General features: G+C 32.2%; 3 protein-coding genes across 3 annotated transcripts in view; 2 read left to right on the top strand and 1 right to left on the bottom strand.

Moving 5' to 3' along the window:
* Nucleotides 1-1,457: 1,457 nt before the first annotated feature.
* Nucleotides 1,458-3,197, bottom strand: LOC125839799 (benzyl alcohol O-benzoyltransferase). The gene is made up of 2 exons (XM_049518801.1): nucleotides 2,664-3,197; nucleotides 1,458-2,498 (listed from the first exon to the last, which is right to left on the bottom strand). Exons 1-2 carry the CDS (start codon nucleotides 3,126-3,128, stop codon nucleotides 1,560-1,562), a joined length of 1,404 nt encoding a protein of 467 aa, XP_049374758.1. The 5' UTR covers nucleotides 3,129-3,197; the 3' UTR covers nucleotides 1,458-1,559.
* Nucleotides 3,198-11,318: 8,121 nt separating this feature from the next.
* The window catches only part of LOC125839802 (protein disulfide isomerase-like 2-3), a 367,278-nt gene continuing 363,872 nt past the window's right edge, over nucleotides 11,319-14,724 (top strand). Inside the window, exon 1 of the mRNA XM_049518804.1 lies at nucleotides 11,319-11,322. The gene's annotated coding sequence lies outside the window, so the exon portion shown is untranslated. The remainder of the gene's footprint in view (nucleotides 11,323-14,724) is intronic.
* On the top strand, nucleotides 13,016-14,651 carry LOC125839800 (benzyl alcohol O-benzoyltransferase). The gene is made up of 2 exons (XM_049518802.1): nucleotides 13,016-13,534; nucleotides 13,700-14,651. The coding sequence occupies exons 1-2, from the start codon at nucleotides 13,070-13,072 to the stop codon at nucleotides 14,636-14,638; spliced, it is 1,404 nt and encodes a 467-aa protein (XP_049374759.1). The 5' UTR covers nucleotides 13,016-13,069; the 3' UTR covers nucleotides 14,639-14,651.

Genomic DNA, 14,724 nt, shown 5'->3' on the forward strand with positions numbered 1-14,724 from the left:
TGAAATTTAATTATTTTTAGTAGGATTAGCCGTGATTTAGTTTGGATAATTTTCTTATTAAATTAATTAATTTGATTTTTCAAATGTTGAAATCAAGTCAAATTAATTTAGTCGATTTTTTATCACTTTATTTATTTTAATTTTTTTTTTCTATTTGGTTTTGGTCAATTTTTAGAAAATATATGATAATATAGGATCCTTCAAAAAATGTATGCATTATCTAAGAATTTAATTATTTAAGAAATATGATAAATTCGTTCCAACGATTTATTTTTTTTACAAAAAGTTAAAATTTTAGTTGGGATATACTATATCTTGATGATGCTTGATTTAAATAAAAATAATCAATTAAAAAGACATGAGTTATTTTGAACATGAAAATTCATTCTTGACATTATTAAAATAAAAATAAAAATAAAAATATGATGTAAATGCAAACAACATGATTATTATAAAGAGAAACACATGAATAGAATAAAAAAAAAATTTTAAAAAAAATTTATAACATTTTTTAAAATTTTGAAAAAGTTTATATATATATGATGAAAAAAGTTCTATTAAAAAATCAATGTATAATCTTTTTATAAACAAACACAAAACAAAATATATAAATTCTCATATTTCGTATATATCATTCTATAAAGGCATAATACATAAACAGGCCACTTAACTTGATGTCAACGCTATGACCTTTAACTTTGGGTGTACACGAGTAGACACTTAAACTTGTATAAAATTGAACAAATAGACACATACGTCCTACATGGCACCCTAAATGAAAATTTTATATCCTACGTGGCGTCCTACATGTATTATGTCATGTAGGACATCTATGTCTACTTGTTCAATTTTATACAAGTTTAAGTGTCTACTTGTGCACACTCAAAGTTGGAGAGCATAGTTGTCCGTTGAAGTTAAGTTAAGGGTCATGTTTATGTATTATGTCTTCTATAAAATACGTACAGAAAAATAAAAGGTCCAATTTTATGAAATTAATACGCAAAATTTTACGATTTTTTTATTTGTAATTTCATTACCTTCAATTTCTTCCATCTCATTAAAAAATTAAATTAAAATTATCTCGCCACATTCACTTTAATTTTTTCTCAAATATATAATATACAAATGTAAAATAGGCATATTGGACATTTTGGGCAAGTCTCAAAAATTATTTATGACTTCGACAAATAAAGTAGCTTACAGAGGAGGAAAAAAGAAAGTAGAAGGAAAAGTTTAAAATAAATTAAAAAGAGTAAGAAGATCAAAGAAAATGAAATAGATAAAGTATGGGTCTCATTTGTACTTTGCAGCCAACAAAAGCCACATACAACTGACAATAAATGTGCCTCTCACATAATAAAATTTTTCACAAAGATGGCATCAAATAGTTTCCATCAATTGCCATCAACCGACAAATTAAAGTAATGCACCAAAAAAATGTAATTACGCAGGAAAGGAATTGGAAAAAGCACTCTTAACATAATTTAATAATATTAAAATGCTTTACAAAACCAACATATATAGTAAAAATATATTGCATACGAATTACGATTAACATCTCAAAGTGCAGGTTTGATAATGGCATAGTTTGTGTACTTGCCTAATGGATCATCGTTACCTTTCAACATGCCATTGAGTTCCCTAACGAATATTTCCATTGCAAAGGCAGGCAAACATACTGGGACCACAATTCCATTTTCACCATTTTTGTTCTTAAATGGTATGTAAAAACTAGCCACACCAGGAATTGCCCCTACTCCTCCTTTAGCCGGTCCACCATACACTGCTTTCCCCCATCCGAAATCTACTTCTCCGAATCCCGCTCGAGTCACGTCGGACACGAGATAAGTCCGCACCACAGTGAAATGAGGCCTCCCTTTCATCACCATCAAATCCGCTACCGATTTCATGTATTCTTCAGTCACGTCTGACTTAGCCTTCTTCACTAGCTCCAGTGCATATCCTAGTGGATTTTTGCATAATTTAGCCGCGGTCGTGACTGCTACGGGGAACGCAAAGGCGTTGCCGTAGAAGCCGTTAGGTAAGGGTGGATTGAACTTGGAACGTGCGTTCACAATGCAAAGAACACGGACTTCCTCTTCAGGATCGGGTTTTAGGGAAATTGTGCGGCAGCGCCAGAGGACTGATGTGAGCAATTCAAAAGTGGAAGATTTGCGCAAATGAGGAGGGATGAATCGACGAAGTGCTGAGACCTCAGAAGGGCCAAAAAAGAATGATTTGTGAACCATGTCATCTAATGGGATAATTGTACCCTTTGTATCGGGTACTTCATCGTACTCGTGGTGTGTGCATGTCACTCGGGGTGGATTTCGGGAGTTGAGCAATTCTCTGCACCAGACAGGGAGTGTAGAGGGAACAGATGCCCCGCGTGCCATTTCGCCCACAGCAGTCATGAATTGGACAAGACCGGCTGCGTCACTCATCGTGTGGTTTAATCGCAGTGCGAAAATGAAACCACCACACTTGAGACGAGTTACCTGCATATAATTAATTGATATATTGTTAATTAACAATTCAACTATTGAATATTAACAAAAATTTAAAAAATAAATCCAGTATTTAAACTTTATGATTCTAAATAACTGGGTTCAAAATTTAATAACGGGTGCATAATTAAGTTAGGAAAGAGAAATGATTAGTACCTGAATAAGAAGCAGAGGACAATTAAGAACTCCAGCAGAGCCAGGAACATCATAAAGAAGCTCTTCCAAACAAGGAAATGGAGGCTGAAGTTCATCTCCAAATTGTTCAAGCGTAACATCAGCATCCGCCTCCACGAACATAACTCCTTCCCCGGTGCAATCCACCATCAGTTTCCGGCCATTTCCTTCCCGGAGCCGACCAGCAAACGGATAGTAAAAAACAAGTGTTTCAGCTATAGCTTTTTTAATAATTTTTACAGGGTCATGATTTCTTCCCGTAGAATAATCTGAATCCTTACGATAAAAATTAATAACGGGGATTTGGAATCGAAGACCTTCTTGATCATCAATGTCTGAGAGAAATTTAGTTTCATGTGGAGTTGGCTTTGCTGGAGCAATTAGCTCTGCTTTTTGCCTTGTCACAGTGAATACTAATTGTGATGATGATTGCTTAATTGGATCCATTATTGAATAAAAATGGAGTAATCGAGATATGAAAAAGAATTAAGAAGAAGATTTGGGATTAGTGTTTGTGTACATAATTTCCCTAACACAAAAGCTATATATAGAGGTAGTAACAGGGGTACAATAATGTATGGCAATTTTCATGAAATTGTGTGACACTGTGGAAGTAAGTGGGCAGAAGTAGTGTATTTTACTGGTTAGAAACTGTTTATTATTATTATTTAAAATTTTATGCTTTTTCGTAAGTATTTTCTTCATCTCATTTCAAGTGGCATCATTTCACTTAACAATATGTTTAAGGAAAAAAAGTTGACCAATGGTTTTTGTAGAAATGATTTAAAAAAATTGTCATGAGACTAGTTATTCTCTTATTAAAAATGAATTGGTCAATTTTATTTTTAATTAGTAGCTAACATGGTAATGGTTTATATAGGGAAGTGTGTCACGAAAAAGAGAAAATAATATTTTATTAAAAATGATTTATTTTAATTAGTAGCTAACATGGTAATGGTTGTTATAGAATATGTGTGTGAATTTCAACATTTTTCCTGGTAATGGCTGCGGACTGCATTGACTTGAAATAGACTTGCCACTTTATGTGGAAATGATTTATTTATTTGTGGAAGTGTTCATATTCAACAACGAAATTACTATCAAAAGTATTGATTTTCTATAAGGAAATTTGGTGTTAATTTCTTCAAATGACTAATGACTTAGAATTTTCAAGTTTGGATGTTGAATTTTCGGTCTAATGTTGTTATCACCATATAGGACCGCTCGAACTGAGCAATGAAGAATGGTGGATTCTGATCAGGATGTGGAAGTCTAAAAAATTAAGTACAAACGATAAGATAGAAGGTAAAATTGAAACTATATCTTGAATTATTGACATCGAGACCACCAATCATATCACGTGTAATTCGAACGACTTGGATTGTATAAGTAAACGGGACATTCCAGAATGTCCTGTTGGGTTACCAAACTTGAGTACCTCAGTGGCTACTAAAAAGGGTTCGATGAAATTGAATGAAATATTATGATTGACGGGTGATTCTTATTTTTCAAATTTAAATTGCAAATTTATATTTTGAGTCGCAATTAATAATTTGTTTATGAATTATATATATTTTTATTTAATTTTATTTAAAAAAAATTAAGTTCGATTCTTCGATGACCGAAGTTTTGGGACCCTTACACTAAACGCCGAATCAAAGAACTGAATTGTTGACAAACAAATACTAACACCAAATTCAAAACCGAAAAATCAAAGAACGGAATTAGTTCGGTTCGATCCTATTTTTCTACATAATGCCCACCCATAGTTGTTTCTATCTTAATGAGCTGGTCAAAATTCTAATCACTTCCTCCGTCTTATGTTTTGTGACACTCATTCCTCTTTAGTCCTTTCTAAAAAGAATATTTTCTTACTATAATTAAAAATAATTTAATTTTAAAATTCTCACTTATCCTTAATGAAATGATTTATACCACACAAATACCTAAAATTATTTTAAATCAAAGTTTAAAAAATATATAATTCTAAATACTGTAACAAATCAAATAATGCCACATCAAATAAAACAAGAAAAGTACTTAATTACTAGATGACAAGGAAATGGTTGTTAGAATCTATTGACTTGAAATTGACTTGTTACTTTATATGAGGATTATTTGAAAAATATGTGTTAGTGTTTTCATACTCTAACAACCAATTAGTAGTATTGGTTTATTTTTTATTTTAATTTTGTGTTGATTTCTTCCAATTGGTAAAGTCCTTTTTCAAGTTTTTGAAACGGTTATGAAAGTGTATGGAAATTTATATGTAGTGTCGAAGAAAGTTTAAGCTTGTAACTTTAATTTAATTAGGTAATGATTAACTTATGAGTAACTTACATAAATCCTACTCCCTCCGTCCACAATTGTTTGTCAGGGTAAGGTCATGCACATTCCTCAAGGAAAATTTAATACAAGGTGTAATTTGACTAATATAACCCTACTATATCAAGAATACCATAAGTCTACATAAATTTTCAATTGAACTACACAATCATTAAGGGCAGAATTGGAAAAAAGTGACTAATTATTTCTTGATTGTTTAAATTGACAATTAATCTTGGACATCTATTTTTAGTATACCTGCCAAACAATTGTGCACGGAGGGAGTATTAGTTTAGGAGTTAATTACTTAGATACATTCTAATTTATAGTATTATGTATCCTACCAGATTTTGGTGTTTCCAGACACATGTATCTCGGATACATACATGTGGTCAAATTTAGGTGTATTTGTTCTGGAGACATAGCAAATCTCGCTCACCTCCATCGCCTCTCTTCCATCTCGCTCGCCACTCTCTCATGTATCTTGTATCTCAAATACATGTAAATCACTCCATATAGTATCTAGTGTGTATCTGATGAGATTTGCATGTATCTGGGATACATATAAATCTCGCTCGCCTTCCTCCTTATCTTGCTCGCCTCTCTCCCTATTTTTGTGTATTGTAACAAAAATACATGTATCTAAGTGTATTATATGTAGGAAACTCTTAAATAGTGGTAATATACGTAATATTTTAAAAGTATAAGTAATATTAGTAATATATATGATAGTGAAGTATGTCTAATTATGTAGTTTTTTCTTTAACTTATACACGAGTAATATTTGTATATGTACTATTCTCACTTCACTTAGAAGTCAATTATTTAAGGCACAACGCATGTTATAATTGGCTAAAAAAACATCATTTCAAAATTTGCAAAAAAAAAAAAAAACAACAAAAAAACTCATGATCCACGTGAAGACATTGTTCGTATCAATTACCATGCGAAAATATTATATTAAAGAATAACTGGTTATTATTTGTTGATTAATGAATATTTATAAAATTATGTGTATTTGAAAGTCTATAATCGCAAACACTTATTTATAAAAGAAACATGAAGACATGAGATTTATCAATGCAGTTCCTCAGGATATTTTGATATCTTGTTTATGAATTATGATTTGCTCATTTGGTAAGATTGTATAAGAATTTAAGAAATTTTGATTGTTTCACAATTTGAGGAGCTTTTATGTTTATAAAAAACATACAATTTAAAAAATTCAATTACATATCTAAATAAAACTTTTACTTCATATCAATTTAATTTCATATCATAATTTTATATCGCACCTGGAAACAAACCCTTAGATAGCTGAACCTACTATATGCAGAGTGTGCACTTTATTTTCCCAAGAATATAACTTTTCTGCCTATTGTTTGAGTCTTGGGGCAATTATTTACAGCGTCAATAACATAGATAGTGTTTTCCTTTTGCTAATAATCAAATCTCAAAGCATGGTTCGGTAACATGTTAGAGTTATATAAGTATTAATAATTAAGAATTAATTATGAGAAATTTATATATATATATAAATTTTCTCATAAATTATACATATATTAGTTATGTGAATTTCTAAATTGTTAACCAAACACCGTATTAATTTTATATATGAAACAAAAAAAAACTTATTTCTTAACTAGTTATCAAATGTGGTATTACTTATACATGATTTAACATGTATAACGCTTATGCAAGTTTTGTATATAAGTTTTATTTAATATTTTAGAAATGGTTGATTATTATTTTAATTACTAGTAATTGATATGGTAAATGGTTGTTATACTTGCTAGGAACTCTCTTGTAAATTTCATATTACATTGACTGGAAATATATTTGATACTTAATATGAGGACTTAGAAAAAGAAATTATAAGTATTTTCATTCTCAACAACCAAATTGCCTTTCATTAGTGGCGCATGAAACCAAAACAAGGCGAATGTTTTTCTCTTTTACAAATTCTTACCCATTTTATTCATTAAACTCTAGCAAATCTTCTACGAACAATAATAATATATTCAATAAAATCTCATAAATAAAATTTTAAAAGGATAAAATATACACATATTTTACCTCTGCCTTTACATAATAAAGACATTTCTAATAGATATATCTTCGACTCAAAGGAATGTAACTGACGCTTGATTCTTAGTAGATTTTTTAAATAAATAATAGTAATATATTTGATGTAATATTATGAGTAGGCTCTGAAAAGGATAGTATATATACATATCTTACCTCTACCTTTAAATAATAAAATTTTTGTTTTCAATAGATCTTCGACTCAAAGAAATATAACTAACACATGATTCTTAACATAGTTTTTACAACAATATATATATATATATCTTGCATGGTGTTATTATTAATTTATTATATTTCTTATTTTTCATTATGGTCAAGTTTTTGGAAAGCTTTGGGTCTTTCGTCTTCTTATTATATAGTAATAAATATGCTGTCATCCTTTCAAAGTATTTTCGTTGCAACTAAATATGTTGGTTGACTTATGTTCTTTTAATTGACTCTTGAATGTCTAAAGCCAATTTGGTCAAGTAAGCGTGAAGAGGCCATCACATTAATAAAGAAAAATAGTTCTTTCCGTTTCAAAATATTTGTCATATTTTATCTTTTGAAAGTAAATTTAATTAATTTTCAAATTAAAAATTTAAATTTATGTATTTGAAAATTATATTAAAATACTATAAATTTTAAATTTTCTTTTCTTACATCAGCATAAGAAAAAACAAAATTTAAAATGTTAGATAAAAATTATGTAGTTTGATTAAAAGAATAATTATTATAATAAGTAATTTGGGACGGAGCAAGTACTAGTCTACTAGTTCTAAATTCCTGGAAACTTAACCGAATCTTCAAAAAATAAATAAATTTTAATTTAAGTTACATATATTTATAGTGCAAACTTTTCTTTGTACTATCAATAAAATTTTAGTTTGTAATGTTATTTTTTATCAAGTTATAAACTATTAATATTCATCATAAAAAAGTATTTATAGTTACATAATAAGTAGCCCAATTATATAAATATTTTTACAATAACATCAATTCAATATCTATTTTATTATATCTCTTCAAGGAAACAAATTCTTTTCTCCCTTTACTATTCTTGAACTTCGTAAAGTAATAATGCTTATCTTATCTACCTATCATCATATATCAGATATCATTCTGACGATTAAAATCGTAATCGAAATGTAAATATTTCTTCATTTTTAATACTAATTAATAGAGATCTCAAATGTGAACTTCATACATGAATTGCTTTAATAAAAAATGTTCTCTTCTGAATTATTTTTTTGACATAAATTAAAATTAATCGAGTCTCGAAATAAATGTGCGTAAAATAATTCTTTTTGCCATTGTGCCCATGTCCACTTACCACTGTCTAATCTCTGTTATTCGTGGACATGATTATTGTAGGGGAATAATTGGGATGCCAGACTTTTGAAATATGGGTTGAACCCACTAGAAAAGGTTTAAAAAGCAGCTTCGTTATTGTGGGATTGTTTGTTGGTCAAAAACTTTATCGAAAGAAAACTGTTATATCTTTAAGCAAAGGTCTTGGGTATTAGTATTACGAAAATCTCGTTAGGGCTGCCAACACTGAATGAGTCCTACTATGTGTGATTCAAATTCAGTTGAGGCTCTAATACGGGCTCTGAAACTAGAGGGAACCCAAAAAATAACAAAAAAAACTTTGAGATAACTACGGATTCGTGACAGGAAGATTTACTTTGATGAATAAGATGTTTTTAATTAAAAATAATTTTATATTCAAAATTCGAATTTAAAATTTTACCACCGCCTTCAAAGTTCAATGGTACAAATACCATGTTCTTTCTTTAGGTTAATTATTATTACACCTTTGCCTGTTACCCAAAATCTCCTCGACCACCTCATTATCCTCTTATGTTGTCAGGATCCAAAAACGGATGTGATGACACTTGTCTATTCCCATCAAAACAAGTCAACCTCAACCCAATGAAAACGAAAAAAATGTGGAAAATATAAAGCAAGAACAAGATAAAACGGAAAACTTAAGCTTTCTATTAAACCCCAAAATCTGGTTGTCACATATACAAGTCACTAAATACATAAAGTGTAGAATTAAGAAATGAGTACAAGTTTTAGTCTCTGTTTCTCAAATAGAACAAAGTATAAAGAAAAGAAAAAAGATGGTCCGCCGAAGTGACAAACAACTACCTCTCCAAATACTTGACAAGCCTCGAAATCAGAAGAAGGAGAAAAAGATCACATGAGTCCGGGTTCGAAACCTACACAAGTGTAGAAGAGGGGTGAGTACCAACAACACGATACCCAGCAAGCAACCCAATAAACAAGGCATCTAGCTAGAAATCGAGTACCCCTTACACTCCATTCGAACCTTCTCAAACTACAACGTGCATAGAAATCAGCCAAACCTAATAGTTCTACAATACACGACTCACAAGGTCCAATATCCACAGTTCAATAGTCACAAATCAACAATCAAACCAATTAAGTACATCAATCTCAATGTTAAGTAGATCAATCACACACAATAAGTACATCAATCACAATTAACAAGTAAGTCACACACAAACATCAAATGCATTAAGTCACATCAATCAATCTATCGTTGGAACCATTTTCCATCGGCACAATATCACTAGCATGAACCATTACCCATCGACTTTATATCAAATCACTCGCCAAACCATTTCGCATCGACTTTATATCAAATCACTAGCCAAACCATTTCCCATCGGCTTTATATCAAATCACTAGCCGAAACCATTTCCCATCGGCTTTATATTAAATCACTTGCCGGCAATAACCTCGACATCATAAACACTTGCCAAAAATAACCTCAACATCAAACTATCACATGTGTCATCACGGTGTTCAATAATCAATGCATACAAGCAATATTACACCACCCGAAAGAGACAACAATTTATGCAATTCAAGTCCATATTCATGGTATCAAACATTTCATGAATCAATCAATATGGGTCACAACAAGGCAATTCACATCATCATATTTATCACATAGTCATTTCAATTTAAACCTCTTTTTATAAGATTTATCAACTGAGAAATTGACCATTCACCTCATTCATATTACTCCCAACACACAAACAACGAAGAGAATACACAAATTCTACTAGAGTACAAGTTTTAGAATATCACTTACCTTAAATCAATCAAGAATCAACTCTTCAATAATCACTTCAAGAGTTGATTCTTCCCCTACGAATCACTTTCAAAGCCACACAACCTATTTACAAGCAAGTATTCACAATCACTTTCCGAAAACAACAATATCCACATCAGTTCTCTTGTAAAGTGGGCCAATCAACACAAAATCCAATTCCAAAACTACGGTTTGAATCTGAAACTTAATACTTGAAAATCTTACTCAAGGCTTTAGAAACTCATTTCGAAAGGGACTCGAAAACATTTCACAACCACAATTTTACTAAGTTCTTGGGTTCTTGAAGATAGCCCCAAATTTCTCATTTCAAAAGCTTGTTTTGAACACTTAATTCCATAAATAATAATGGGTAATAGAAGGTTTAGAATTAAGAATCATTATCTAAAAGTTTTTCCTCGAAAACCTAATTCAAATAGCCACCCCAAAGCTCCCAAAACTAAAAAATGGTGAAATCAGATTGAAACCCCGATTTTAGAAAAACATTCTGCCGAGGTCTCAAATGCTCATCGCAATGGCGACCCAGAGTCACGCGATCGCGATGAGTAAGATAGTCAACTTATTAAAGTTGATCATCACGATTGCAACAAGACCCACACGATCGCGATGCACCTCAAAATGATGCTACACGATTGCGATGAGGGAGCCTCATGATGACCAAAATGGCCATGCACCAGAACCAGAAAACAGCCAAACTCAAAATCATGACCCTTGGGATTCATTCGGAACTCCATATACACAAACCACATATGCAATTCAAATATACTCGACGTTTTGGACTCAATGAAATCGTTAAAACACGAATATGAGGTCTCCTTGACCCAACATTTGTAAAAATCACAAGAAACTAACTGAACACTCGAAAAGGCTAAAAACAAGCTCAAGACCTCACCTAAGCCTAAAATCATTCCCCAAATCCAATGGAACTCTCAGAATTTCGATCAGAGAATCCAAACCCTGAATGTTGACCAAAGTCAACCCAAAGACTAAATTTCCACAATTTTACAACTTAGGACTTCAAATCCTCAAAAAGACTCCGAATATGAAACCGACAACTCTCCCTAATCAAATTTCACATATCTAGACTGATGGAATCGACGAATTTCCGTTCCGACACTCGAAACTCCAAAATACATCGAAAATCACTTTCTTAACAACTTAGTCTTTCAAACTCAAAATGTTCCAAACTCTCAACTAATAAAATCCAAGTTCAAAATCAACTTTTCAAAACTCAATCGTAAAAGACTCGGGATCAAGATTGGGAGGGACAAAACGGTAATTTCACGAAATTTTCAAAAAATGATCGACCGAATCATTACACTAGGAGAGATACTACAACCAAATAATTCATAATGGACATAGTGTAAATATACTTAAATATGTTTGGTTCCTTTATGAAAGATCGAATTCTCAATAATATGCAATGTTGCTTGACCGTCACAGTAAACGCTAACACCCAAACAATGCAAAATACCTTTCAAACATATCAATTCAGTCATTGCCATCAATTTGTATTCCGCCTTACCCAAATTGATGTTAAGAGAATATGCTTAATACGACTGCTTAATCCATACTTATTCAGGGTGGTTAACAATTTGGCAAACTAACAACATGATGCTTGTTTCAATCCCTACAAAGAATTTTCGAAGCCTACACGCCTTCTCCGGACTAGAAATACATAATTACGGTGGGAATTGCATAAATACACATACATTTAATTAGGGAATATGACATTACAATACAAGTAATCAATTAATTGCGACTCAAAAAATACAATTTAAATTTGAAAAATAAGAATAACCCGTCAATCATAATATTTCATTCAATTTCATCGAACCCTTTTTAGTAGCCACTGAGGTACTCAAGTTTGGTAACCCAACAGGACATTCTGGAATGTCCCGTTTACTTATACCATCCAAGTCGTTCGAATTACACGTGATATGATTGGTGGTCTCGATGTCAATAATTCAAGATATAGTTTCAATTTTACCTTCTATCTTATCGTTTGTACTTAATTTTTTAGACTTCAACATCCTGATCACAATCCACCATTCTTCATTGCTCAGTTCGAGCGGTCCTATATGGTGATAACAACATTAGATAAAAAATTCAACATCCAAACTTGAAAATTCTAAGTCATTAGTCATTCGAAGAAATTAACACCAAATTTCCTTATAGAAAATCAATACTTTTGATAGTAATTTCGTTGTTGAATATGAACACTTCCACAAATAAATAAATCATTTCCACATAAAGTGGCAAGTCTATTTCAAGTCAATGCAGTCCGCAGCCATTACCAGGAAAAATGTTGAAATTCACACACATATTCTATAACAACCATTACCATGTTAGCTACTAATTAAAATAAATCATTTTTAATAAAATATTATTTTCTCTTTTTCGTGACACACTTCCCTATATAAACCATTACCATGTTAGCTACTAATTAAAAATAAAATTGACCAATTCATTTTTAATAAGAGAATAACTAGTCTCATGACAATTTTTTTAAATCATTTCTACAAAAACCATTGGTCAACTTTTTTTCCTTAAACATATTGTTAAGTGAAATGATGCCACTTGAAATGAGATGAAGAAAATACTTACGAAAAAGCATAAAATTTTAAATAATAATAATAAACAGTTTCTAACCAGTAAAATACACTACTTCTGCCCACTTACTTCCACAGTGTCACACAATTTCATGAAAATTGCCATACATTATTGTACCCCTGTTACTACCTCTATATATAGCTTTTGTGTTAGGGAAATTATGTACACAAACACTAATCCCAAATCTTCTTCTTAATTCTTTTTCATATCTCGATTACTCCATTTTTATTCAATAATGGATCCAATTAAGCAATCATCATCACAATTAGTATTCACTGTGACAAGGCAAAAAGCAGAGCTAATTGCTCCAGCAAAGCCAACTCCACATGAAACTAAATTTCTCTCAGACATTGATGATCAAGAAGGTCTTCGATTCCAAATCCCCGTTATTAATTTTTATCGTAAGGATTCAGATTATTCTACGGGAAGAAATCATGACCCTGTAAAAATTATTAAAAAAGCTATAGCTGAAACACTTGTTTTTTACTATCCGTTTGCTGGTCGGCTCCGGGAAGGAAATGGCCGGAAACTGATGGTGGATTGCACCGGGGAAGGAGTTATGTTCGTGGAGGCGGATGCTGATGTTACGCTTGAACAATTTGGAGATGAACTTCAGCCTCCATTTCCTTGTTTGGAAGAGCTTCTTTATGATGTTCCTGGCTCTGCTGGAGTTCTTAATTGTCCTCTGCTTCTTATTCAGGTACTAATCATTTCTCTTTCCTAACTTAATTATGCACCCGTTATTAAATTTTGAACCCAGTTATTTAGAATCATAAAGTTTAAATACTGGATTTATTTTTTAAATTTTTGTTAATATTCAATAGTTGAATTGTTAATTAACAATATATCAATTAATTATATGCAGGTAACTCGTCTCAAGTGTGGTGGTTTCATTTTCGCACTGCGATTAAACCACACGATGAGTGACGCAGCCGGTCTTGTCCAATTCATGACTGCTGTGGGCGAAATGGCACGCGGGGCATCTGTTCCCTCTACACTCCCTGTCTGGTGCAGAGAATTGCTCAACTCCCGAAATCCACCCCGAGTGACATGCACACACCACGAGTACGATGAAGTACCCGATACAAAGGGTACAATTATCCCATTAGATGACATGGTTCACAAATCATTCTTTTTTGGCCCTTCTGAGGTCTCAGCACTTCGTCGATTCATCCCTCCTCATTTGCGCAAATCTTCCACTTTTGAATTGCTCACATCAGTCCTCTGGCGCTGCCGCACAATTTCCCTAAAACCCGATCCTGAAGAGGAAGTCCGTGTTCTTTGCATTGTGAACGCACGTTCCAAGTTCAATCCACCCTTACCTAACGGCTTCTACGGCAACGCCTTTGCGTTCCCCGTAGCAGTCACGACCGCGGCTAAATTATGCAAAAATCCACTAGGATATGCACTGGAGCTAGTGAAGAAGGCTAAGTCAGACGTGACTGAAGAATACATGAAATCGGTAGCGGATTTGATGGTGATGAAAGGGAGGCCTCATTTCACTGTGGTGCGGACTTATCTCGTGTCCGACGTGACTCGAGCGGGATTCGGAGAAGTAGATTTCGGATGGGGGAAAGCAGTGTATGGTGGACCGGCTAAAGGAGGAGTAGGGGCAATTCCTGGTGTGGCTAGTTTTTACATACCATTTAAGAACAAAAATGGTGAAAATGGAATTGTGGTCCCAGTATGTTTGCCTGCCTTTGCAATGGAAATATTCGTTAGGGAACTCAATGGCATGTTGAAAGGTAACGATGATCCATTAGGCAAGTACACAAACTATGCCATTATCAAACCTGCACTTTGAAAAGTTAGTACTATATGAGTTTGTTTTATATGCCAAATTTATATATAGCTTTGGTATATATATATTTTTTTTTTATTTTTTTTTTA

This window comes from Solanum verrucosum, unplaced genomic scaffold (assembly GCF_900185275.1).
Source record: "Solanum verrucosum unplaced genomic scaffold, falcon-dt-bn FXZP01000175.1, whole genome shotgun sequence".
Classification (NCBI taxonomy): Eukaryota; Viridiplantae; Streptophyta; class Magnoliopsida; order Solanales; family Solanaceae; genus Solanum; species Solanum verrucosum.